We start from the raw sequence: 26,142 nt of genomic DNA on the forward strand, positions 1-26,142 counted from the left end.
CCTCTTTGTGGAAGGAGGGTGGGCTTTGGAGTACGTGTGCTGCCCCTGCTCTTCTCTTCCAGCGATCTGTTCCCCCAATGCTAACCACAGCAGCCACACTGCTAGCACCAGCCCTAACGGCCTGTGGATATTGGAAGGAGGTCTGAGCATCTGTGGGCTTTGGCTTTGGCAGTTTCTGGGAGGGAGGTATGGGAATTGATTATGTCTGCTAGAACTACAGACTAGGACCTGGGAAGGTTGCCACTGTGTAGTAGTGGCAGCAGCAGGGTGGTGGTGTCAGCTCCCCAGTCAATTCTCCTGATTCTGGGGGTGACATGGGTCTGGCAGGCCTGTTTCTGCAGGCCAAGGGTAGAGACGAGTATGGACAGGTGGCCCTGGCAACATCTATGTTAGGTCGCCTCATTCAGGCCCTGCCAATGAGTCTGGGCAACAGCCTGTTCCCTAATAGAGGCCAGAAAAAGGGCCTGAGTTTCTTCTAGGAACACTAGGGATCCTGGTCTGGGAAACCCCATGATGCATGTGAATATCCAGGGGAAGTCCTGAGTCTCCTGTCCTCTTCCCCCTCTAGGTGGAAGAACTGAGTAAGAAACTGGCTGACTCTGACCAGGCCAGCAAAGTGCAGCAGCAGAAGCTGAAGGTGGGACAGCTGGGGGGGACGGGTCTGGCCGCCTCTGTGCTGTGGTGGGTGTCAGGGCAGAGGAGGGGCACCCTGCGTTCCAGGCAGCCCTCCCAGGAGGCCTATGGCTCAGAAGCTCATGTGTGTGTCTTCTGGAAGCTCTCAAGAGACAACCAGGGTGGTTCCCATCTCTCGACTGTCCCTGTCCACTACAGCAGCTACTAGTCGTGTGTGGTTAAATTTATTAAATCCAGTTCTTCAGACACATAAGCTACATTGCCCCTGCTCAGTAGCTACATGTGGTTAGTGGCTGCTGTATTGGGCAGCAGATACAGAACGTTCCACTACTGCATAAAGTTCTGTTGGACAATGTAAGTGTAGATAGCCTGCGCTGAAGGACGAGAGTGTCACCAGTGTTGAATATTACGATGCAGTTTAATAACATTCTTAATGCTTTCAAGTGTGTCACCTTCTTTGGTTTAATACTTGTTTTTTGCAGTTCTAGGCTTCACAGCCTTTAGTGAGGGGCAAAGGAACTGGGCACCAGTGGCATTGGGACTCACTTGCCCTGGTGGGTCCTAGGAGTTGGTGGGAGCTCAAAGGTTAATTTCTGCTCACCTTCCATACCATGGTGCCACACCATGTCTGATTGCGATAAAACATGTTTATTCTGCTCTTTGTGGGGCCTATCCTGTGCTGGGAGAGGCAAAGGTGGGATGCTTCTATACAGTATTGACAGCAAAGCACTTGCTTGCCTTGCAGATGGACAGAGAATCAGGCCCTGCTCTTAAGGAGTTATGGTCTGGACCAGGCGTCCCCAAACTACGGCCCACGGGCCGCATGAGCCCCTGAGGCCATTTATCCGGACCCCCGCCGCACTTCAGGAAGGGGCACCTCTTTCATTGGTGGTCAGTGAGAGGAGCACAGTATGTGGCGGCCCTCCAACGGTCTGAGGGACGGTGAACTGGCCCCCTGTGTAAAAAGTTTGGGGACGCCTGGTCTGGACAGAAGGCAGTGTGGGGATCACAAAGAAGCCTCCACAGGCTTTTTTTTGTTACTTACTCTGCCGTTAGTCATTGTTACTCTGGTCAATTTGCTTCAATCCCTGAACTCAGTTTCCTCCTTTGAAAAGGGCATAAAGTGACTTCTCAGAGTGGCTTTGAGGATAAACAAGTTCCCATCCTCAGGGAGCTCACATGCCAAGTGCCTCACTCCAGGGTCTGCACCTGGGTGTTCCTCAAGGATCAGTTCTTGTCCTCCTAGGGGAGATGGTGTGTGTGCACACATGTGAAGGGCATGAGACACTTTGTGTCTGGTCTCGAAGGCAAAGATAGGGCAGGAGCTGGTCAGGGAAAGGCTGCCATGGATGTGGATGGAAGGGCGTGTGGGCTTCAGGTTCAGTAGGCTGTAGCTAGGCAGAGAGCCCCAGTGGCTGGTGCAGATGAGTAGACTTGGGTGACCAGACCAGCTTTCCTGAGTGGCCTTTCTTCTCAGGCTGTCCAGGCTCAGGGAGGCGAGAGCCAGCAGGAGGCCAAGCGCCTCCAGGCCCAGCTGAATGAACTACAAGTCCAGTTGAGCCAGAAGGAGCAGGCAGCTGAGCACTATAAGCTGCAGGTGAGGAGCCCGGCCTGGGCCCATGTCACTTTCCTCCTGCCCTCCAGCCTCTGCCCCACCCACCCACACTATCTGCCCACAGATGGAGAAAGCCAAGACCCATTATGATGCCAAGAAACAGCAGAACCAAGAGCTGCAGGAGCAGCTGCAGAGCCTGGAGCAGCTGCAGAAGGAAAACAAAGAGCTTCGAGCTGAAGCCGAACGGCTGGGCCATGAGCTACAGCAGGCTGGGCTGAAGACCAAGGAGGCTGAACAGACCTGCCGCCACCTTACTGCCCAGGTGCGCAGCCTGGAGGCACAGGTAAGAATCTTGCTGGCAGACTCTACTCACCTCTGTCCCCTTGGACCTCTGTGCCCTCTTCTCCTAGGCCACTGCTGCCTTAGGCTTTTCTTCACTTTCTCCCTGGCCCAATCCTTCTCAGGTTGCCCATGCAGACCAGCAGCTTCGAGACCTGGGCAAATTCCAGGTGGCAACTGATGCTTTAAAGAGCCGGGAACCCCAGGCCAAGCCCCAGCTGGACTTGAGTATTGACAGCCTGGATCTGAGCTGCGAGGAGGGGACCCCACTCAGTATCACCAGGTCAGGAGGCACCCTTCCTCCCTATGTCCGTTGTTTTATAGAGTACCTACCGTTGACCAGGCTGTATCCTAGTGAGATAAGTAAGATATGATCTAAATTTATTCTTAGAGAAGAAGAAAAACAGGTATTATTCCAGATGTCTATTTAGGGCACAGCTGGAATAAAAAGAAGGTGGTCAAGAAAGGCTTCATGGAAGCTGTCACTACTGCTGAGTCTTGAAAGCATCACAGGTGCGTGCGCCAGGTTGACAGAGGAGAGCAGTGTGAGCAGAGGCTGTGAAAGAGCCTGACCAGGCTGAGGTGCGAGGCCAGGAAGGCCCAGGATCCTAGAGGGTTATCTGTACTCCCCATTGGAGACTGGCTACTAGACTTGATCCCAAAGGCATTCAGAAAATCTTGGTGGCTGTAATTGAAAGGTTCAAGGGGAGGAAAAAAGGAACCTTGGAAGAATTTGAAACTGAAGAGTTCATAGTTAATTCGCATCTTACAAAGACTATTCTAATAGCTAGTATAGAAGACTGGAAAAACATACTGTTTTTAATTAAACATTTATATTGTACTTTTTACTTTGTGCTAGACATAAAGCACTCATAACAATTATACCTAATTTGTCCCCCAACAACCCTCTGAGGTAGGTTTATTAGCTTCTCTAACAGATGCATCTGGGGCATAGACGGCCAGTCACTTGCCCAAGGTCCACCAGTGGTAGAGCCGGGGTTTGACCCTGGGCAGCCTGGCCTGAGCCCTTGCTTGTCACCTCTCTCCTGCCTCTCTCAGTGCCATGATGAGTCTGGGTGAGAGAAGATGAGGCAGACCAGGCAAAGGACATGAGCATGGAGGGGCTGTGGTTAGGACAGCTGTTCAGGAAACTTGGTAATTGGGCTTGCCAAGTGGGACAACATGGATTATACCCATTTCACGGCTTGGGGGCCTGGGTGGAGGGTACTCCTACTCACTGCAGTGGGAGATGCAGGAGGAAGAAGACAAGTGGGCTTAGATTGGGACATGTTTGCTGTGGAGCAGCCATGGGCATCTGGTAGGGATGGAACATCTAGATCTGGGTGTTGCCACTATGAGGAGGTATTAGGAAAAGCCAGGGGAGTGGACTGAAAGAAGGGTCCAGGTCAATGGTTTTCCTTGGTACCTCTGAAAAATCAGAGAGATGGGCTGCTTGACCTTACCTGCTTGTAGTAAGTATGGGAAATGGTCACTTTGGAGCAAAGGGCTGGACAAAATGACTTTAGCCCAAAGGACTGTTCCTCATCAGGTTTCCTTTCCACAGCAAGCTGCCTCGTACCCAGCCAGATGGCACCAGCGTCCCTGGAGAACCAGCCTCACCCATCTCCCAGCGCCTGCCGCCCAAGGTAGAATCCCTGGAAAGTCTCTACTTCACACCCATCCCTGCTCGGAGTCAGGCCCCCCTGGAGAGCAGCCTGGACTCCCTAGGAGACGTCTTCCTGGACTCGGGTCGTAAGACCCGCTCCGCTCGTCGGCGCACCACACAGATCATCAACATCACCATGACCAAGGTCAGGCTGCCAGAATGCAGGATGGGGGCTGCAGGGTCGGGGTGGCAATTCCCACTTCCTCTCAAGGGTGTCTGCCTCAGACACTCAGTCAGGAGCAGGCAGGGATAAGCAGACAGTCCATGTTACAGATGGGAAAGCTGGGGTCTTAAAAAGGGCAGTGACTTGGTTAGGGCCTCTTCTGAAGAAAAGGTCACGACTGGCATTAGATTCCTACCTCAACTCTACACACATTCTCTTCATGCATAGCACTGTGCAGGGTGAAGGGAGAGAACATGGCAAAGCTGCAGCCCGTCCTGTGCCTCCTAGAATGCCCCATGCAGCTGAGAGGCATTGTCGCCATGCAGTGGACTGCCTGCCAGGCTGCAGGCTCTTGCCTTTGTTTCACATGTTGAAGAGGTGGTTTGGGAGGAGGGGTGAGAGGCCTCTGGTACAACAGTGAGGACCTGTATGTGCAGGGTGTCCCCTGCTACCAAGAAGTTGGGGAAGTTCTAGAAGATGGTCTGGGCCCTGGAAGCTTGGACTGAGGGATGGCAGAGGCTGTGGGATGAGCCTGACTAGTCAGGAAACATGGGGCCCAGCCCCAGCTCTGATACTTCCTAGCAGTGTGATTGTGGCTAGTCACTTCATTTTTCTTTGCACTTCCCCTCTAAAATGGGCTGATAAACACTCTGCATTTCCTCCCTTAAAGCACCGTGAATAGATTTGATGGAAAAAATGCATAGAAAAGAGTCTTGACAACATCAGCTCCACCCTGTCAGGACTTCTGTCAGGAAGGCCCATTTCTTGCAGACAGACACGTTAAGGTCCTTTGCAAAGCAGTTGGGAGGATGTGCCATGGAATCTGGGTGCTTTGGGAGGGAACGGGAAGCTTCCTTACAGTGCCCGAGTCCACTCCACTGCAACAGATTCATTCTCTTTTCCAGAAGCTAGATGTGGAAGAGCTAGACAGCGCGAATTCCTCCTTCTGTAGCACACGGTCTGCTCCTGCATCCCAGGCCGGACTGCGAGCCACCTCCTCTACTCAGTCTCTAGCCCGCCTGGGTTCTCCCGATTATGGCAACTCAGCCCTGCTTAGCCTGCCTGGCTACCGCCCCACCACTCGCAGTTCTGCTCGTCGCTCCCAAGCTGGGGTGTCCAGTGGGGCCCCTCCAGGTGAGGGGACTACAGGGACTTACTATACCCAAAAATTAGACTGGAAGGTAGATCGTGGCACGGGGAAAAGAGGCAAATTTTTAAAAAATCCAAGGCTGGCCTCCTTGCTACTGCCCAGTAGCCTCTCCTTCCTGCAGCCTCAAGGGCCTTCCTTACCTGTCCATTTCAGGGCTGGCTGTGTTGGGCACTCTTAGCCAGAGTGAACCAGGGATGCTCACTAAGGGCCTGGGATTCCCAGCACAATCTTGGGGAGTCCTCTGTGTCCTTCTCAGGTGGTGATGGGCTGCTAGAAAGGTCAGGCTGGCCAGACTCTTCCTGGAGGCTCTTGCCCTTTGGGTACCAGGGAGCCCTTGGGAATCAATTCCTTATTTTGTTCCTCTGGGTGTTGGGCACTAAGCCTTGGTGGGTGAGTAAGATGTAGTAGCAGCCTCTGCATGTGACCTCTTCTGCCCTCTCCAGGGAGGAGGTGGTGAGCAAACCCCTAGGATAGAAATAGTCTGTGTGCCTTACTCCTGCACCTGCGGCACTGAATCAGACTTTGGCCTAAAATTTACGGGATAGGTGGCAGCAAAGGCTGGCAAGATGCCAGGGTGAGCAGGCGACCTGCCAACTTCCCTGCCCTCCACAGGAAGAAACAGCTTCTACATGGGCACTTGCCAGGATGAGCCTGAGCAGCTGGACGACTGGAACCGGATTGCAGAGCTGCAGCAGCGCAACCGAGTGTGCCCACCACACATGAAGACCTCCTATCCCCTGGAGGCCAGGGTGAGCCCTGGGGTCACTGTGCAGGGCCTCCCATCCCTGCCCTCCCTTGAAATACCACCTGCTGATCTAGCCTGAGCACTAGGGCCCTGGATCCCTGACTGGCTGAGGAGGGAGAAGATGACCTCATGCTTGCAGGGAGGGCATTCAGGAGTGAAGTCCCTGGGGGTGGGCAACAGCTCAGAGAGGAATCTGATTAGGACTGACTGCACTGCCTGTAGCCATTCACCCAGGGCGTAGGTAGAAAGTGGAACAAGAAGGGAGGCCTCGTGAAGTAGGAAGGGTCCACCTACCCTAAGTGTCAGGTGAGTGCAGAGTTCTGGGACAGCCCCAGGTCCTGCTCCATATCCATACAGCTACAGTCCACTGACCACCTCTTCCACTAATGCAGCCTTCCCTGAGCCTGGCCACCATCTCAGATGAGGAGATGAAAACTGGAGATCCCCAGGAGACCCTGCGCCGAGCCAGTATGCAGCCAATCCAGATAGCAGAGAGCACTGGCATCACCACCCGACAGCAGCGCAAACGGGTCTCCCTAGAGCCCCACCAGGGCCCTGGCACTCCTGAGGTAGGCGCAGTGGCTCCTGGGTGTTGCTCCAGCACTGTGCCCAGGTCAGGTCCAGCTCACCACAGACCAAAGGGAGCCTTTCCTTTCTCCCCCTCTCTCCAAGGGCCTAGCGCATGGATGGGAACTGCTGGGAAGGGAAGCTCTGGCTCACAACTGGGGAGGGCAGCAGGCTGCACAAGTTGACTTAACAAGGTCCACTCAGCTTTGAGAGAACAAGACGCCTGGCTTCAGATGTGACTCCTCTTGCTACTGTCTGCCTAACTGTCCTCTTCCCCATAGTCTAAGAAGGCCACCAGCTGTTTCCCACGCCCCATGACTCCCCGGGACAGACATGAAGGGCGCAAACAGAGCACTACTGAGGCCCAGAAGAAAGTGGCTCCAGCTTCTACTAAACAGGTGAGGCTGGGGCTGGGGGGAATGAAGCGATGCCCTGGTGGGACCTTGCTGGCAGAACATGGCGCAGCGGGCTGGCCTGGGAAGGCAGCATTAGGTCTCCTAGTCTGACAGCCCTTCCTTGTAGGCTGACCGGCGCCAGTCAATGGCCTTCAGCATCCTCAACACGCCCAAGAAGCTAGGGAACAGCCTTCTGCGGCGGGGGGCCTCAAAGAAGGCCCCATCCAAAGCTTCCCCCAACACTCGCAGTGGAACCCGCCGCTCTCCACGCATTGCTACCACCACAGCCAGCGCTGCCACTGCTGCTGCCATTGCTGCCACCCCTCGAGCCAAGGGCAAGGTAGAGGCACTGGCAGGATGGGGGAGGGAAGCCCAATGAGAGCATGGACACCCCCCAGACCGCCCCAAGGAGCAGCATCCAAGACAGGGCCACACCAGGCAGCTGGAGGGTGGTGGGGTAAAAGGTGTCCCTGTCCTGGTAGCTACTCATTATCAAGGAGAGAAAACAAATGGCCCCATTCTCATGGAGAGCACCCAGAGCTGCTCAGGCATAGCCAGCAACTGATAACCTGGGGGGCTCACAAAGGATGGGAGCAGGAAGAGGTCTTCCAAGCCAGTGGGTACAGGCTGGCATCCCAAGTTCTCATCTGGCCATGTGTCTGTGTCTCTTTCAGGCAAAGCACTAAAGGGCTAGTACCAGAGAATGGCCCCACCTATGTCCCCGATGCTGACCTCACCTGGTCTTCCTTCTACTGTCCCTCTCAGTGCCTTCTCTCAGCTCCCAGGCCAACAGTAGCCAAACCCCTAGAGACAGTAATGTCTGCCCGCACCCTGGCCTGGTCCCTGGATCTTCACTGGCGCCTTCTCAGAGCTGGACCAGGAAGCCTGGAGCATGGACAGTGTGGGTGCTCTCCCTACCTTGCCTCCTTTTTTCTTAGAGCAAAGTCACTTCTCCATCACAACCAGATTTGAGGCTGATGGCTGGGTCCTTGGGCCTAGCCAGTCTTCCTCTCAGCCTCTGGATCTAGAAGGGACCAGAGGAGGAGTAGGCCCTGGTTCCTACTCTCCCGGTAGCTGGGCTTAGCAGGGGCCCTCACTCTTGAAGTCCAGGACTGGGTCTGACTTGGTGGGAACACCTGCAAGAGGATGCCCTTTTCCAGCACGGATGGGCCCTGTGGCTCAGGAGTGGGGTGGATAGCCTTCAGCGGCAGCTCACACCCTGCCTTCCCCAGACTTGCACTGGGGTGGGATTTGGAGTGATGGGAAGGTTTTTAAGGGCCAGGGATGGATCTTTTCTAAATGTTATTACTTGTAAATAAAGTCTATTTTTCTCCCTTGAGTACTGTGTTGCCTTAATCTAAGTTGGAAAGGGTAGGGGGGAAATCCGGGTTCTTTGGAGCCTACCTTGTCCCCGCTGAATCTTCCAGACCACCTCCTTCCTCTCATCCCTTTTCCTGGGGCCACATCTTTCTTTCCAGGCTTCCCACTCTCCATTACTGGCCTCTGTTCCTGGGGAGCATTATGGGCTGTTCTCCTTTTTCAAGGGCCTGTGTTCCCCTGAGGCTGGTTTTGTCTTTCGCTTCCGTGTGGCAGTCCCTCTCTTCCCATACTCCCTCCTGGGACAGGCAAAGTTCCTGGGAGTGAAACTGAAGCATAAATGAACAGATGTCAGGAAGCCTCCATTGAATAATCCTTTATGAGGACCCACGTGGGGATAACAGAGATACAGTATGGATCTGAAGCAGCTGCTGCCCCCATCCCTTCCCTGGAACAGTCCATTACAGTGAAGTGGGGGGGGAACCAAATACAGCATGAAGACAAGTCTGCAGAACAGCCAGAGCTGAAAGCAGGTGACTTCACTGAAGAGGCGGAGTTTCAACCAGGCTTGAGAGTTCCCCTGTTGGGGTGGTAAGGAAGGCGGGACCAAATGAGCAGAGGCATGGGAGTGGGAGCTGCCTGGGAAAAGCAATAGTTGGAGGCCTCTGGAAAGTCACATGGGAAATGTAGGCAGGGGCCTGGAGTGCAAGGCTAAGGCATCAACAGTCGGTTTCAGTGGTTTCTGAGCAGTAGAGCAGTGTGAGGAGCAGGACTTTAGGAAGGGTGGAGAGAATGGCAGGAGGGGGAGCATTAGAGGGAGGCTGCGATTTCCTAAGTAGATGGCAATGGAGTTTGAATTTGGTGAAAGAAACCAAAGTGGAGGAGAAGGGGGTGTGCTGCTTGCCCGAACAGCTGCAGGCAGTCAAGGACTGTTCACTCCAGGTAGGTAGGTAGGACCCAGGCTCTGGTCAAGGTCGTGCCGCTGCTGGCCCTGTGCTGTGGCTGGAGGACAGGGCTTCTTGGGTGGGGGGCGAGGGTGTCCTCAGCCCAGCCTAGGAAAATGAAGGCAGACGAGGATCAGGCCAAGGAAAGGAGGGATACGTCTCATCACTTTGCCCCAGGCCACACCTCCCCTGCCTAAGTTCCTTTTTGTCTCCTCGGGCTGACCATGAGGAATGCTGGACATTAGTTTAGAGGCTGCTCTGGCAGAGCCCACCCTCTCCTCCCCACATACGGAAAGAGTTCCTCCTGTTCCTGGAGGCCTCTCCTTAAGCTACTCACCCAGAGCTGGGCCAGAACGACGTGACGCTGGACAACCTGTTCCGGGTCCACGAGCACACAGGAGAAGTTGGTGCCGTGCAGGGCAGGGGTCAGCTGCTCCAGCACCAAGGTCCTGCTCAGCTGTGTACCTGTGCTCCCACGCTCCCAGCTGGAACAGAAAGGAAGGAAAGGTCATGAGGGCCACAGAAGGAGGACTCCTTCCCACCCACCTGGCTGCTGCAATCCTCACCTGGTGCTGCCCTCCCACAGGCCTGGAAGGTGCTCAATGAAGGAACCATTGCCCAGCCAGTAGAGGATGCTGAAGTGGGGGAAGCGGCTGCAGGCAGTACAGGACAAGGTCAGCGTTCCATCTAGGGACACAAGCAGCAGTTAACCCTCCCGAAAAGCAAGCCCTTTCCCTGGCCTGCTCTGCTGTGCCCTCCCTGCCAGCTCCCCCTAGGTGGGAAGGTCTGTTAAAGGGGAAGTGCAGTTGTCTCCAAGAGGCCCTACCCCTAAACACAGGGAATACGGGAAAGGGTCCTTGGTTCTCCTCTTCCGAGTCTGTCTCCTCAGGATGACGTTTTCTAGTACCCAGTCTCTGTGACTTGGGAGCCCAGGTGACTGAGGCAGTGCTGGGTGGCTACTGCTCCTATGAGATGGCTAGAGGCCAGTGGGCTCTGGGTGGAGGGGCTGGCCTTGGAGTCCACTGCATCAAGGCTCTGAGAGGTCCTGTGTCCATTACTTACATCTGAGTTCTCTGTCCTATTTAATAGGGAGCATCTAGATGCTGGTTTGTGGAGGGAGAATGTGGGGGTTCTCAGCCCAGCTGGCCCAGTTGGTGGTGCATGGCAGAAGGGGGCTGGCGCTCAGAAGTCAACCCAACCCTGGGAACCTTTGTGCCCACAGCCTACCCCCGACTGCTGTGCTCCTTACTCAGTGGCAGTTCCACCTCTGGCCAGGTCACCTCCAATGCTGGACACTGCTTTGCTGCTGGGAACACTGGGGGCTGGGAGGAGCAGGGGTCCTTTGTGCTTCTAGCTGAGGCAGTGGCAGCTGTGGTGGTCTGTGAGACAGGTGTGGCTCTGTCCAGGAGAGTGATGATGTGGGCACAGAGGAGCAGGACCCACAAAGGACTGGGGACTGAGGAAAGGACAATCACAGGTCAGCAGCTGGGCTGCCTGGGAGCACTCAGCATCATGGCTTCTATCTGGACTGGAGATGGAGTGGGCTGCCCAGGTAAGGATGTCCCTTCAGCCCAAAGACATCTGGGCTCTAGCCAGGGAATCAGAGCAAAAGAGAGGCCCCTTAGCACCCACCCCTTTATTGATTACAGAGCAGCTTTGGAATGGAGCCAGAGCCACAGCATCTGTCCAGGTTCTTAAAGCAATAGCACCAGGTGGGTTGGATGGTGTTTGCCTTGGGGTGAAGGCTCCGGGTTAGCCTATGGCTCCATTCTGTTCATAGACCTCAGCCTACCCCGCCTGCCCATGGGCAGCCCCAAAGCCTACCTGGTATCCACTTCTGTCTCATCATCATGATGCATGCGTCAGGAGCTGGTAAGCTTGGCTCTCTATCTGTGACAACGTCCTCTTCTCTGGTGAAAGGTGGGGGAGGAAAATCGTAAACCACTGCCACGTTTTCTCAGTAGCTGGCTTTTCCTCCCGTAGCATAGCCTGGAGCTCTTTCAGCACTTAGAAACAGAGCTGGGGGGGTCATCCAGTGACAATCCCCCCCCACCCCAGCTCTCATGACCAAAAATGGTAAGATGCTTACCTAGTCCAATCTTACCCCTTCATTACGGAGGGCAAAATGAGACCCAAAGAGAGAACAAGGACTCACCCAGTCACCCTCTCCAGCAACAGAGCTGCTTCTGGGAAGAGCAGGATCCTGAGCAATCCTTCTGGGAAAGTACTGCCCCGATCCTCTATTTCACTTTCACTTTTTAAACATAATCCCTTAAAAGTGAGTGTTCTCAGAAATCTTCAGCTCCCGGGACCCCTACCTCTCCAGATGATAACCAGACTGGGACCTCTAATCTACCTCCACGCCACCCCCAGGGTCACTTAGGGTGTGAACTAGATGAGAGTCTCTCACAGACCAATTCTGTCCCAGCCAAGGGTCAGGACTTTGGTGTCCACCTCCCCTCTTCAGACCGAGATCTTTGTTTCCATGTGAACAGGCTTCCTCCTCCACCTTCACACTGATATTCAACGGGACAACTTTCCTGGGCACTGGGGACCCCAAGTTGGATCATTTTTACCATTTCAGGCTCAAAGCCATACCAGCCCCTCCACATCCTCGCCTTTCCCAGGCTCCCCACTCTCCCAGCCACCAGCCCCAAGGTCGGCTGCATCTCCCAATACCCCACCCATGGGTCTCTCATCCTAGCCCCTCTGGCCAGGGCTACAGGTCTAGGTTCACTTGTATTCCCAGACTCCTCCTACCTGGTTCCCAAGAGGTCCTGAAGAGCCTGCCTTTCCAGAAGCTCCCCTCTGTGAGCTCCAAAACTCAAGCTGGCTGTCTCTAGCTGCATGTGAACCCACCACAGGAAACACACCGAGAGCAGTTTCCCCTTGTCCGTAGAACTCACACAGCCAGCCCAGGAACTGACACACAGGCTCGAGAGCTGACCCCCAACAGGAGGTAGACAGGAGCTGTGTGTCTGAGGTTTGTGACTCCTGTAATCAAGAGGGTGTGAGGGCTGGTGACAGAGCCAGGGAGGCCCCCAGATGGAACTGCATCAGGAACACAGTCAGTTGTGATCTCCTATGTCTAAATTAGGAATATGGCTTTTCTACAAGAAAACAATAGGAGACTACAAGTCACATCTTGTAGGTGTGAAGTTCAAGTTTTTCGTCCTCTCAATTCCTCCCTCTACCTCCTGCCCCAGGGGCTTCTAATACTATGATATAAGGGAAATTCCTCCCAGGAACACCAGCATCTCCAGGAGTTAGGTCAGGAGGCAAGGCTGCCTGGGGTTTCTGAAAGATACAGTCCAGGGGGGATGGTAGGGACAGATGACAGGACTCTGCCTTAGTGTAACCAAGACCAGAGTTGGGCAAAGGGGAGGTCATGGGATTCAGGACTTATGAGTGAAGAGAGAGCTTTGGACAGCCTGTTCTCGGCTTCTCACCTGCGCCTGACATGGAGGTGGGAGAAAAAAGTGCAAGGAAGTGATCCCTGTTCCTTTGACCAGCCACATTCTCCTCTCTGAGAAGAGGAACAGCCCCAGAGGAGGCATAAGCAGCAGGGCATCATGGGAAGCCACAGCTGGGGAAGAGAAGCCGAGGCTGAGTATGGCCCTGAGGAAGGCAGGTGGTGGCAGGACACTGGCCTCAGGCAGTGAGAACACAGAACCACCTCAGTCTGAAAGCAGGCCCAGTGATGCCCCAGGCCCTCTTAGGCCACAGGACTGGAGCCCGCATTCTACCACTCCCACGGATGTCGGCAGGGGAACTGCAGGGAATGGCAGAAAGGCAGGGCAACCACCCCCAGACCCTCAGGTCTCACATGGGGGTTAGCAAAGGCAAGACACGCCTGGAGACCCCAGAGAGAGGTGGGAAGAAGAAAGCAAGATAAATGTTCAGCTTTCCAACCCAGCTCATGGAGCTTTATTCAGATGGGAGTGACAACATCCTGCTTGGTTCTTGCTGCCCTTAAAGGGGCAGGCGCTACTGGATCTATTCCCTAGAAACCCAATGCCGAAGGCCCATGTTTGACCTCCCACTTTATTCAAGTCACCAAGGACCAGGGCTGGGGCCTTCCTAGAAGCCCCTTCTCAAAACCTATACTCACCTAGGCCTTATTCCTCTACCCACCCACCCACCACTCCTGTTGTCAGGCCCAGGGAGGACCCATGAATGACAAAAATCATGTAGGTATATTCCCTGGCCTGGGAATCCCCTGCCAGCTTCCAGGGCATATCATCTGACACAGGGAGAAGTTGACATGTCATATTCTTCTGACTCATGAACACGCACACGCACACATACACGCATACGCACTCTTAGGCTTTCAGGAAGGAAGTGTGGCAGAGTGACTTTTGGCACGTGTCACCACTCCACTGAAGGATCCACTGAAGAATGCGCTTGCAAAAGAGGCTGTCAGTTACGGCTGCCAACAACTGCCCCATGACCCAACTATATGATCTCTATTTTTGGCTGACCACAGCCCTGCACACAGGCAAGTATCCACAGTGCTGATTCTTCCAGTTGTCTCAAAACAAATCTTCAATGAATTGAGGCCCCACGGCTTCCCTTATTGGACAAGTCACTGATAAGGTTCCACTTGCTTCAACTAGCCTATAGCTCCCGGACAGAGGGAGACAGAGTCAGACACAACATCTGTCCTGTATCCCAGACAGTAGACAGGGGAGGGAAGACACTTGGGGCCTTAGTGCTCACCTGTGGCAGTAGCCTGAATACGTTAGCTCTTTACTAAGTGCACCAGGCTTAAGCCCACACAGAAGAGGAGAAGGGAGTGGGTGGGCTGAGGCCTTCAGCTACCTGGGAGCCCAGCAGTGTTCTCAGCCAGAGATGAAAAGGCTCCTTTAAACCAAAAATATGGCTCTGCCCCCACCCTGCTTAGACAGGGAGGGTGAAGCCTAGAGGGGGCAATTCCTATGCTCCACAATAAAAAAGGGTTTTTTAAATATATTCATCAAAATAGTTTTCTTTTAAAAAGCCCCCCACTGCTGACAGCCCCACTGGCTCTCCATCATATCCCTCCCAAGTCCGACACAGCCGGAGGGGTCCTGAGTGGCCCAAGCACCCCTTTGAGTCTTTCCCACCCAGGAGTTCTTTGTGGGCAGGGAGGAGAGTGCCCTGAGGTCCACGGCGTGTGGGGTTGGTTCTCCAATGATGCTCTTCATCACTATTCCAGGCCCAGGATGTAGTTGATGCCTTGGACTAGGCCAATGATGACAGGCTGCCAGGCTACCAAGTATCGAAGCCAGTCTAGCAGTTGCCCATACATGACGTGAGGCCTCTCCCAGCTGTCAGTGCGTTAAAGAGGCTCTGTGCAAGAGCTGCCAGAGGTGAGCTTGCATGGGTGCAGGGGGCTCCCTGGGTCTGCCCCACTTGCCAGCTCTTCCACAGCCTAGAGGAACGGAGACTGCTTTCTGGAAGGGCCCACCCAGCCTTACCTCCTACTCAGCCAGCACTCCTGACTTTGCCCTCCCCCTCCTCTTCCTCCTCACAGCCTATCCGTTGGAATAAAAAGCTGAACACAGAGAATGCAGGATGCAGGACAGAGGGGACTGGTATGGGAGACAGGACAGACCTGATGGAATTGGAGAGAGAAATCCTAGTTCCCCATGACCAACATGCAGGGAGGGCCTCCTGTAACACCTTCTCTAAGAAGGAACTGCCAGTGTGAAACAGCCACAAATCTATCTATCCGTGACAATGGCTGCAAGGAGGCTGAGAACAGGCAATAATCCTAAAATAGGGAGACTGGGGGTGTATCACGGGGCAAGACTAGCAGCTCAGCTTCCCATCATGGTTCAACATGTTCTGGCTGGGGGCAGAGGGGAGGGCACCAGGAAGACCCAAATGCAGGTCACACTGACCAGTACTTTCTTCCCACAACCCACTCCCAACAAGGACCCCAATAAAGGATACGGATTGCTGAACATTCTCTTGAGGTCTACCTTCTCTTTGCAGTAGGGACACGTCTGCTTCTTTCCCACGATGCACCAGCCGCGGATGCAGAACTCGTGGAAGCTGAGCACTGCTGGTCAAGGGAAATGGTGGGAGCCAGGGTGGCACTCCAGCCCCACGCCAGTCTTTGAAAGGTTCAAATCCTGGCTTCACTCTTTATCAGCTCTATAATCTTGGGTAAGTCCCTCTGTCTGAACCTGTTTCCTCTCATGTGAAGTAAGGATAATGATCCCCATCTCACAAGACTGTTACGGGGCAAAATGGAGATGATACATGGCTCTCCCAATAGAGGCACTGAATGGGAGCTAAGTGAATACATGATAAATATTACAAGTGTTAAGAATAGGGGATATGATGCTAAACTAAGGGATCCCATTCGAGGTCCTCTTCCCCTGTGACTGGTCTGATCTCAGGTCTGCTAGCACAGCTTCACTAGCTGCAACCTCAGGTTCCTCTCAGATCCAGCCAGAGTATAACCACTGTTTACATAAGAGTGGCTCTGATCTGTGGGAAAGGGCATGGAAGGCGGCCTTCTTGTGGCTCTCCTACATGCAAGGGTCTGGACAGCACACCTAGGGTCACGACCACCCCCTCTGTCTCCCTGAGTGGAGTATGCAGGTCGCAGGAGAGATGTGGCTCAGGAGCTCGAGGCAGGATACACGTGATTGCAAGACAGCCTGTATGTGTTCTCAATGATGCCCTCTTCACTGACGTCCACAAAGATCTGCTGGCCACACACAGCACACACGCTGTCTGAAAGATGTTTGGTAGGCATGCCCGACTCACTGTAGAACTGAAGAAGAGCGGGAATGAAGGACAGGAAAAGCTGTGAGAAGCAGCCAAAGTAGGAAGCTCCACAGAGGCCTCAGGCCTTCTAAAGAGAAGGCGCAGTGGCAGAGGAAGGCCCAGAGTTAAAGGACTTTTTTTTTAACTCTTTAGAAAAGGTCACCTTTTACAAGTCAAATCGACCTCATCTTTCCTGGGCAGATGGGGAGTAGTGACCAGACTAGAGACAGTTGGAAAGTTAGATTAACAGGAACTGTAGACTGGGCTGGATCAGCTCCAAGGGATAAGGGGAATCGGAGGGAAAAGAACTCGGGGCTGGTGATCAGGAGCTGTGTCAAATAAGCCATTCTGTCGCCAGACTGTGGTTCCATCAGAAATGGACAACAATATTCTCCAACATTTAAAAGAGTGAAATATTAAGTGCCATATTGGTTTGGTGACAAAGGCATTCTCAGACATTTGTGGCAGCAGCAAAGGAGGTTGAAGCCTTTCAGATAGCATTTAGCATGGTGTCTCAAACTGTTGTTGACCCGCTAATTTCAGTTCAAGGAATTTAAAGAAATAAGATGAAGTGTCAAAAACGCTTCATGCGGAACATGGCGCTGCGAGCGGTGCGGAGCGTGCAGCCGTGCTCTGCACCCTGCGCACGGTCCCATCACTTGCCGCGTCCTGCCCGCCAAGGCCCTCGCAGCTGCGGGCAGGCGCGGTCCCGAAGCTGCACACGGGCCCGCTCTGCTTTCGGTGCGTAAATTCACAAGAAAAATATGAATGGATAACAACAGAAAATGGTATTGGAACAGTGGGAATCAGCAATTTTGCACAGGAAGCGTAGGGAGATGTTGTTTACTGTAGTCTGCCTGAAGTTGGGACAAAATTGAATAAACAAGATGAATTTGGTGATTTGGAAAGTCTGAAAGCTGCTAGTGAACTTTGTTCTCCTTTATCAGGAGAAGTCACCGAAATTAATGAAGCTCTTGCAGAAAATCCAGGACTTGTAAACAAATGTTGTTATGAAGATGGTTGGCTGATCAAGATGACACTGAGTAACCCTTCAGAACTAGATGAACTTATGAGTGAAGAAGCATATGAGAAATACATAAAATCTATTGAGGAGTGAAAATGCAACCGCTAAATAAACCAGTATGATTCAATGCAACCCAGCAGAGTTGTCTTAAATTAGTGGTGTGTAGAAGACTTAGAATAGCAACTTTTAGCATTACCGATGGGGAAAAAAACTACTGTTCACACTGCTAATAAAAGACAATGCCCTTTAACTTTCTAATGATTATATATAAACATAATACATGTCTTTTTCACAATATCCTATGATTTTTAGACTAGGCTTTAGTATTCAGAATTCATGAAATTATCCATGTTAAAAACTAGTTATAAAAATTCCATAATTCAGAGATAACGTTGTTATTCTTAAGCCTTATATGATATTGTAACTTGCGTACATCCATAAGTGGATTTGGGGTGAAATACTTAATGATCTGTCCACTGGAAATAACTAGGAGTGAAGGTTTTTGTTGCTTGTACAGCGTCAGATGAAGAACAACACTATCTTAATTTTGTAATACACTGCATTCGCTGGTGCTATTTTTACACAGTGAAGCAACAGCTTTGCAGCAAAATAATAAAATACTTCGTGGGAAAAAAAACGCTTCATGCAAACAGATATTCACTTAAGCATTATCATAATTAAGAAAGCAAGGAGTCTGGCATGTCCTCAAAAAGTTAAAACATAGAATTGCCAAATGACCGAGCAATTCCATTCCTCAGTATAAACCCAAAAGCTATGAGACTAGGGCTAAACAGACACTTAAACACCAGTGCTCACAGCATTACTCACAGTAGCCAAAAAGTAGAAACAACCCAAGTGGCTACCGACAGAAGAATGAATAAACCAAATGCAGTGCACACACAAGGGAATACTATTCAGCCATAAAAAGGAATGATACATTCTATACACAAATGAACTTTGAAAACACTATGCTAAGTGAAAGAAGCCAGAGACAAAGGGACAAATACTGTGTGATTCCATTTACATGAAATATCTACAATAGGCATGTTCACAGAGATGGAAAGTATATTACAGGTAAACCAGGGGCTGTGGGCAGGGGTAATGAGGAGTTACTCCTTAATGGGCAGAGTTTCTGTTGGGAATGATGAAAAACTTTGGAATTAGACTGTGACAATGGTTGCATAACACTGAAAATGTAATTAATGCACTGAATTGTATACTTCAAAATGGTCAAAATGGTGAAGCGGTCTAGAAATCTCTTCTGGAGAGTAAACTGGTTAAAGGATGATCCAATGTCTACACAAATAGATAAGAGGGAAATAAAGGTAAAACACAAGACAGTTGTTCAAAAAGGAACCTAATAAATTGTCTATACAGTGATCCAATGTACTGTTTTCAATTTGATCCAGTACAGAAAAAAAACAGAATAGTCCCATGATACTGAGAAACAAGTCCCTGGCCTTAAACGGTACTCAATTAAAGTTATTCAAGGTGATGGAAATATTCCTTCTTGGGGTGGGGTCTTGGGGGATGACACAGAGACAGGGAGCACTTCTGTGTTGTTTAAATAATTACAAAGAGAACATACTACTTTTATGAACAGCAAAACAACAAAGATATATTTCCATTCTGAAAAAAAAAAAACTTAGAAATATTTTCTTGCATTTCTCAGATTGGTGTTAATTTCCCCATATTTAAGCATCTCTCCATGATGGCCACCCGCTCCTCTTGCATTTTCTATCTCAGTGAAAGGTACTGCCATCCAAGCAGTTGCCGAATCACAAATGTCAGCTTTGAGACCTTCATCTCCTTCTTATTTTTCCCTTCAGTCTTCATAACCAAACTATATCTAAGTCCTGTCAACTTACCTCCAAAATACTTCTCAAATACAGTAAGTATGTCCACATTTAACTTCATTGATAGTTTCTTGGAAACTGATTTTAAGTTAAACGACATATAACAAAACCAATTTTATCACAGGCTAATTGATAGAAACAAGAGTTCAGTTCCTGTGTCATATTTCTGTTACAAAGACATCACTAAACCTCGATTTAAGAGACACCAAATTGTCTCTTAGAAAAAGACTCAAAACACTTTTAATATTAAAAGTTGAAATATGTAGCTTTACACATAACAGTTAAAGATTAATAAAACAAGTATGACAACTTCCCCCAATTTTTGGTAAAGCAGTGAGTGACAGTGGCTGTTGTTGTAGTGGTTGTGGTTAAATCAAGGAATAAATGTTCACAAAGCAAAAATTGTAAGGAGCAACTCCTACCGCTGTGCAGTGCAAAAACAATAACCAGCATGGACTGAACACTTTTGTGCTGCATCATTTATTGTTGTGCCTTTGCGTGATTATTATATACTTTGTGAATTTTATTTATTTGCTTTTTAGCGACAACATCTTGCTCTGTTGCCCAGGTTGGAGTTTGGTGGCATGATCAAGCTACTGCAGCCTCGAAACTCCTGGGCTCAAGTGACCTCCCACCTTGGCATCCCAAGTAGCTGGGACCACAGGCATGTGCCACCACACCCAGCTAATTTTTTTTCTCCCATTTTTTTGTAGAGATGGGGGTCTCATCTATGTTGCTCAGGCTGGTCTTGAACTCCTGTGCTCAAGCGATCTGCCTACCTTGGCCTCCCAAAGTCAGCCACTGTGCCCAGCCCCTCCCAGTATTTTTAGCATAAAAATAAAAATCTAATTTGGCCCACAGGCTTTTTTCTGGTCTAGTCACTACTTCTCTAGACAAACTTCTTGGTCATACAACCACACTTGTCTTAGTTCCTGAAAAACACCCATACTTTCTCCCATGACAAGACTTCATCCACTAAACTCCTACTCATTGTTCAAGTCAGCTCCACAGTCACTTCTTCAAGGACGCCATCTTTGAGCCCCAAGACTAGGTCAAATGACACTACTACATGTGTTTACAGCATTATGAATACCTTCCCTACATAATGCTTATCCAAGTTATAATTTTATTTTTATCCGTGTTTGTTATTTTAACATCCATCATCTCTCCACCACCGAAAGAGTAAACTGTATCTGGGCAAAAACCATGTTTATTTTTGTACACTTTTGTAATTCTGGCACATGGCTATGTGTCTAGGCACATGGCAGGCATTAAAAAGCATTTACTGAATGGGACGAGCACAGTAGCTGACGCCTGTAATCCCAGCACTTTGGGAGGTTGAGGCAGGTGGATCACAAGGCCATGAGTTTGAAACCAGCCTGGCCAATATGGTGAAACCCCATCTCTACTAAAAATACAAAAATTAGCCAGGCATGATGGTGGGTGCCTGTAGTCCCAACTACTCAGGAAGCTGAGGTAGGAGAATCACTTGAACCCAGGAGGCGGAGGTTGCTGTGAGCCAAGATTGTGCCACTGCACTCCAGCCTGGGTGACAGAGCAAGACTCTGTCTCAAAAAAGAAAAAAGCATTTACTGAATGTTAACTTCCTGGTGGATAAAGTGTCTCTTTCCTATAATGGTCCTAAAGAGAATAATTCTAGGGCACATCTGAGATCTGGCTTTCTAAATTTGTTTTAAAAAATAATTTCAACTTTCATTTTAGATTCAGGGGATACACGTGCAGGTTTGTTACATGGGTATAACTGTGTGATGCTGAGGTCTAGGGCACGAATGATTCCATTGCCCAGGTGGTGAACACAGTAACCAACAGATAGTTTTTCAACCACTTGTCCCCTCTCGCTCCCCCTCTAGAAGTCCCCAGTGTTTACTGTTGCCATCTTTAGATCCGTGAATATCCAATGTTTAGCTCCCATTTAAGTGAGGACATGAGGTATTTGGTTTTCTGTTCCTGCGTTAACTGGCTTAGCATAAAGGCCTCCAGCTACCATGCTGCTGCAGAGGACATGGTTTTATTCTTTTGTATTTATTTATTTTGTATTTATTCTTTTGGCTGTGTGGCTTTCCAAATTTTAAGGAAGGAATGTCCATGCATACCCACACCTTGAAGGATTTTTCGTGGCTTATCTCACCCCTTACTGCCTTTCTCTTCCATTAAACAAGTGATGTCAACTTGAATAATTTGGCGGTGTCAAGAAGCACTATTTAAGAATTTGGATGAACTCACCCCTATGGTAGATGCCATGTAGTCTGCACACATTTCTGCAAAGTCGCGTTCAAGAACTCCATAGTAGAGGCCATAGAAGAGAAGAGAGATGCCAAAGTCCATGGCATCTTCTGGTTTGATCCTGCAAGTGAAGCAGTAGAGCTAGGATAACCCACCCTGGGACATATCTTCTCTGGATTACTACTCTGGGACACACAAGGCAGGGTCCAACGCAAGAAGGCTAAAGACTAGAGCAAGTGTAGGCAAACTACGACCAAATCCAGTCTGCTGCCTATTTTTATATGGCCCATGAACACCTCTTGAGGAGGCTAGCACTGTGGGCCACAAAGGCAAAGCTACAGTATCCCCTCCTACCCCTTTTCCTCACTCTGCTCTTAGTCCTTGCCTCCCCTAACTGGTAGCAACGACTTGCAGCTGCCCAGGACCTGTGCTCATTGGGACCTACATGTTGGGGACTCCACTGCTGGTAACTGCTAGACACTAAGTGAGCTGTCTCACTGAGCTGTGTCACCTCCAGCTGGCCACCCAAGTTGAAACAGCTGAGCCATCCATAAGCAGGAAAGGGCACATCAGAATCTGGGTATCACTAAAGCAGAGAGTGAAAAGTATCCCAGCAGCCAACATACCCCTCCTTCTGAGACAAATCGTGCCCACTACCTGAATCCTGGCCCCTTCCCCAGGCAAGCAGAGTGGGACAAGGTAGGAGTTTTATCTCGTTATGTAAGTACCCACACAATATCCTAGATTCTACCTATTGTCCCATAAGGCCTAAAATATTTACTGTTTGAACCTTTACAGAAACAGCTTGTCAAACACAGGCTTAGAAAAAAAAAGATAAAATTAGTAAATATTTATTAATATATAGCAGTTACTATGAAATTATAAACTACATAATATAAATATTCAATATAATATCATCAAAGTTAAATTTTGGTCCAAATCTATTTAACAAGGAGAAAGATCTTGCCTATAACATTAAGGTTTGTTTTAATAATTTCAAGGACCAATAATTTGCAGCCTTTAGTCCATAAATCTTTGTTACAGAAAAGTATCTTTGTTAAAATAATTGTACAAAGAACTGTACATATTTGCTTGAAGTTACGTTTATATACAAAGTTGCATTTGCTTATGAACCTTGAATATTTAATTCACTAGAAATCATTGATCTTGCACCAATTAATTTGATCAGTAGCACAATTCTGTTTTCCTCTTTGTGCAGTTTAGGCAAGTAAAAAGAAACTGTAGCCGGGAGTGGTAGCTCACGCCTGTAATCCCAGCATGTTGGGAGGCCAAGGCAGGTGGATCACAAGGTCAAGAGATTGAGACCATCCTGGCCAACATGGTGAAACCCCATCTCTACTAAAGATACAAAAATTAGCTGGGTGTGCTGGCGCGTGCCTGTAGTCCCAGCTACTTGAGAGGCTGAGGCAGCAGAATTGCTTGAACCCAGGAGGCAGAGGTTACAGTGAGCTGAGATTGTGCCACTGCACTCCAGCCTGGTGCCTGGCAATGGAGCGACACTCTGTCTCAAAAAAAAAAAAAAAAAAAAAACAAAAAAAACTGTAATTACAGAAGAATTATCTTTAAAACATAATGCAGAGGCCAGGTGTGATGGCTCATGCCTGTAATCCCGCACTTGTGGGAGGCCAAGGCAGGTGGACCTCCTGAGGTCAGGAGTTCAAAACCAGCCTGGTCAACATGGTAAAACCCCATCTCTACTAAAAATACAAAAATTAGCCAGTGTGGTGGCACACGCCTGTAGTCCCAGCTATTTAGGAGGCTGAGGCAAGAGATTCGTTTGAACTTGCTCTTAGGAGGCAGAAGTTGCAATGAGCCAAGATCTCGCCACTGCACTCTAGCCTGGGAGGCAAAGAAATACTCCATCTCAAAACAAAACAAAAACAAAAACAAAAAAAACCATAATGCAGAATCTTAATTTTAATTTTTATTTTTTAACCATACAGGTTAGAAGGTTACCAGGAAATATCTATTTTCTTTGACAAGACGTGTAAGCCTCTCCAGTGATGAATTTCGCTAAACCCTTCAGGAGGCTGTTTATTCTTTCAGCCTATACTACCCGTGGAAGAAAGAATTTCATAGGTGTGCTCTCACTATATAAAATAGGATTTATTTATTTTTATTTTTTTTCAAGATGGGGGTCTCCCTTTGTCACCTGGGCTGGAGTCCAGTGGCATGATCATAGCTCACCACAGCCTTGGACTTCTAGGCTCAAGCAAACCTCCCATCTCAGCCTCCTGAGTAGCTGGGGATACAGGTGCACACCACTATACCCAGCTAATTTTCTTTTCTTTTTTTTTTTTTTTTTTAGGAGTTGAGGGTCTCACTATGTTGCCCAGCTGGTCTTGAATGCCAGGCCTCAAGCAATCCTCCTGCCTCAGCCTTCCAAACAGCTGGGATTACAGGCAAGAGCCACTTATATACAGTTATATACGCCAGGATTTTTTTTTTTTCCCTGAATCAGTCATTGTATTGCCCAGGTGAAGTGGCACAATCTCAGCTCACTGCAACCTCCGCTGCCCGGATTCAAGTGATTCCCCAGCTTCAGCCTCCCAAGTAGCTGCGACTACAGGCACATGCCACCATGTCCAGTTAATTTTTTGTATTTTAGTAGAGACAAGGTTTCACCATGTTGGCCAGGCTGGTCTTGATCTCCTCCTGACCTCGTGATCCACCTGCCTGAGCCTCCCAAAGTGCTGGGATTACAGGCATTAGCCACCAAGCCCAGCCCAGAATTTACTTTTACTTGTCCTAAAATAAACTCCTTTAAGAGACTCCTGCCTGCAATATAACTAGGCTCGGGGAAGAGGCCAGTGATCATCCCATTCATCATCTTAAATTTGAATCCTTTATCTCTAGCTTCAGTGTATTGTCCTAGGCTTAGGATTCCTCGTGATCCACAGCCCACAGCCACCAGTACTTCATCCAGGAAATCATATTTCCACCTTCATCTGCCTCACTGACTCACTGTACACTCCCGTCTCTGAGCTCAGGACTTCTTAGCATCCGACTCAATTCAGGGTGGGAGGACTTGTAAACTAATAGAGATCTTTTGGAAGGCTTATGACAACTGAAGCAGCAGCCAGAATTCCACTCCTAGGAATGCATGCTTAGGAAGCAACAGAGTAGTGTTATCTGTGATAGTACTAAATTGAAAACCACCTATGTGCCCAACAATGAAACAGGACTTAACATCGATGGGTTAACTTTCTAGAACTGTTTCCTTAGAAATCTCGTCGAATGTCAGCCATACTACAGACAACACTGCTTATGACCTGTCATTAGTACAATGCCTCTGGACTGGGACATTCTTGAAACTGGATGTGTTCCTGGGGGACTGGGGGTCCTAGGCCAGGGTGGCTTCCATACCTACCTGTGTGGTCTCATTCTCTCACACCTAAGCTCTGAGTCTACTGTGAAGACTTGCAGACACTGCCCTGCTGTATTTTTTTGTTTTGTATCCTTCTAAGTCAATCTGTTGCTAGCTGTATATAGGACAACCTACACGGTCATGTAGGTTGATGGCCTAGCCCAAGAGTCAGCAATCTTTTCCCATAAAAGGCCAGATGGTAACTATTTCAGGTTTTGTAGCCCATATAATCTTCGTCACAACTATTCACCTCTGCTGTTTTAGTGGAAAAACAGCCATAGGCAATATATAAATGAATAAGCATGACTAAGTTCCAGTAAAACTTCATTTTATAATAACAGGTTGTGAGCTGATTTGGCACAGAGGGCAGAGTTTGCCAACCCCTGGCCTAGTTGAACATAAGGCCATTCATGCAGAGTGGCTGTTGCAAATAAAGAGTACGCATAGACAAAAAAACAGCTCTGTGAAGGTGACAGGATTATGGATGGCTGGTTATAATAGTTATTATGCTTACTTTGGTTACTAGACTTTTCCACTAAAATACAAAACCTTGGAAAATAAAACATGATTCAGGACTCCGACTTTGCATATATTAAAACATTCTTTTGTTTTGCCAGCACAAATCATGGAGAGCCTGTCCTTTCCCATCCCCCACAGTACCCAAGCTCCCATCCTGCATGTTATGTCCCTCCTGTTAATACCACAACTTGCAGCAAGAGGTGCATGTCAAAAGTCACTCCTCCCCAAACTCCAGCAAAAACAAAAGCAAAGGGTACTCACTTGAATAATAAGTTAAGACCAAAGAGGGTAAACATGACAGCCATGTAGCCAATGATGCCAGTGGCATAGCTGATTTTATAGATTAGCAGGAACCACTTATAAACCAACCTGAAGAAAGAAGAGAAAGTTAGTACAGCTGACACAGAGATTCTTGCCTCAGTGGTCACTGGATCACCAGAATCCTTTATTCTTACAACAATGGGGACACCAGGCTCTTTGCTCAGGACTTACTGAGCAACTCTGGTTACTATCCAAAGCTGCTCACTCCCTTAATTTGCAGAAATGCCTCCAAATACTCAAGAACTAGTGCTTTGTATTTTCATGGTCTCAGACCAAGGAAAAGATCCCTACAAAGGAAGTTTTTGCCTCAAAGAAGGAGCACAGCTGACCTTAGACAGCTATCTTACTTCAAATGTCTCAGAAAAAAAGTTAGTAGTTACTATTATAAAAATCCTCCATATTACAGACATATTAGAATAAGACGCCGTCTCAGAAAAAAAGTTAATAGTTACTAAAAAATCTCCATATTACAGACATATTAAAGTAAAACTATTAAACACAGCTATGCTCAGAAGATAACAGGCAGGGAAGGCTAGTTGTTCTGAAACAGAATT

General features: G+C 49.3%; 3 protein-coding genes and 1 pseudogene across 16 annotated transcripts in view; 2 read left to right on the forward strand and 2 right to left on the reverse strand.

Moving 5' to 3' along the window:
• NUMA1 (nuclear mitotic apparatus protein 1) overlaps positions 1-8,552 on the forward strand; it is an 82,597-nt gene extending 74,045 nt beyond the window's left edge. For all 11 annotated transcript variants that reach the window (XM_074400980.1, XM_074400979.1, XM_010334286.3 and 8 more), the window contains 11 exons: positions 569-637; positions 2,111-2,230; positions 2,313-2,531; positions 2,653-2,810; positions 4,092-4,338; positions 5,262-5,490; positions 6,119-6,255; positions 6,644-6,820; positions 7,100-7,216; positions 7,341-7,553; positions 7,888-8,552. In XM_074400980.1, the coding sequence (XP_074257081.1) occupies positions 569-637; positions 2,111-2,230; positions 2,313-2,531; positions 2,653-2,810; positions 4,092-4,338; positions 5,262-5,490; positions 6,119-6,255; positions 6,644-6,820; positions 7,100-7,216; positions 7,341-7,553; positions 7,888-7,899 (1,698 nt within the window). In that variant the 3' untranslated portion in view covers positions 7,900-8,552. The remainder of the gene's footprint in view (positions 1-568; positions 638-2,110; positions 2,231-2,312; positions 2,532-2,652; positions 2,811-4,091; positions 4,339-5,261; positions 5,491-6,118; positions 6,256-6,643; positions 6,821-7,099; positions 7,217-7,340; positions 7,554-7,887) is intronic.
• A 5-nt stretch (positions 8,553-8,557) lies between these two features.
• IL18BP (interleukin 18 binding protein) lies at positions 8,558-13,278 on the reverse strand. Of its 3 annotated transcripts, XR_012518075.1 has the most exons (7): positions 12,235-13,278; positions 11,299-11,384; positions 10,724-10,930; positions 10,041-10,161; positions 9,812-9,959; positions 9,435-9,582; positions 8,558-8,859 (listed from the first exon to the last, which is right to left on the reverse strand). XR_012518075.1 is itself a non-coding variant. In XM_074400991.1 (6 exons), the coding sequence occupies exons 1-6, from the start codon at positions 12,321-12,323 to the stop codon at positions 9,499-9,501; spliced, it is 735 nt and encodes a 244-aa protein (XP_074257092.1). In that variant the 5' UTR covers positions 12,324-13,278; the 3' UTR covers positions 8,891-9,498. The 3 variants fall into 3 exon arrangements, 2 of the variants coding, with proteins under 2 accessions (XP_074257092.1, XP_074257093.1); XM_074400991.1 differs by lacking the exon at positions 8,558-8,859 and having other exon boundaries at positions 8,891-9,582; XM_074400992.1 differs by lacking the exon at positions 8,558-8,859 and having other exon boundaries at positions 8,891-9,582; positions 10,041-10,127; positions 10,702-10,930.
• A 94-nt stretch (positions 13,279-13,372) lies between these two features.
• The window catches only part of RNF121 (ring finger protein 121), a 75,596-nt gene continuing 62,826 nt past the window's right edge, over positions 13,373-26,142 (reverse strand). For both annotated transcript variants that reach the window (XM_003923413.4, XM_010334272.3), the window contains 5 exons: positions 25,529-25,636; positions 21,361-21,481; positions 16,110-16,243; positions 15,412-15,513; positions 13,373-14,783 (listed from right to left, as the gene is read on the reverse strand). In XM_003923413.4, coding sequence (XP_003923462.2) covers positions 14,663-14,783; positions 15,412-15,513; positions 16,110-16,243; positions 21,361-21,481; positions 25,529-25,636 — 586 coding nt within the window. In that variant the 3' untranslated portion in view covers positions 13,373-14,662. The remainder of the gene's footprint in view (positions 14,784-15,411; positions 15,514-16,109; positions 16,244-21,360; positions 21,482-25,528; positions 25,637-26,142) is intronic.
• LOC104650692 (glycine cleavage system H protein, mitochondrial pseudogene) lies at positions 16,833-17,731 on the forward strand (annotated as a pseudogene).

Source organism: Saimiri boliviensis, chromosome 6 (assembly GCF_048565385.1).
Source record: "Saimiri boliviensis isolate mSaiBol1 chromosome 6, mSaiBol1.pri, whole genome shotgun sequence".
NCBI classification, from domain to species: Eukaryota; Metazoa; Chordata; class Mammalia; order Primates; family Cebidae; genus Saimiri; species Saimiri boliviensis.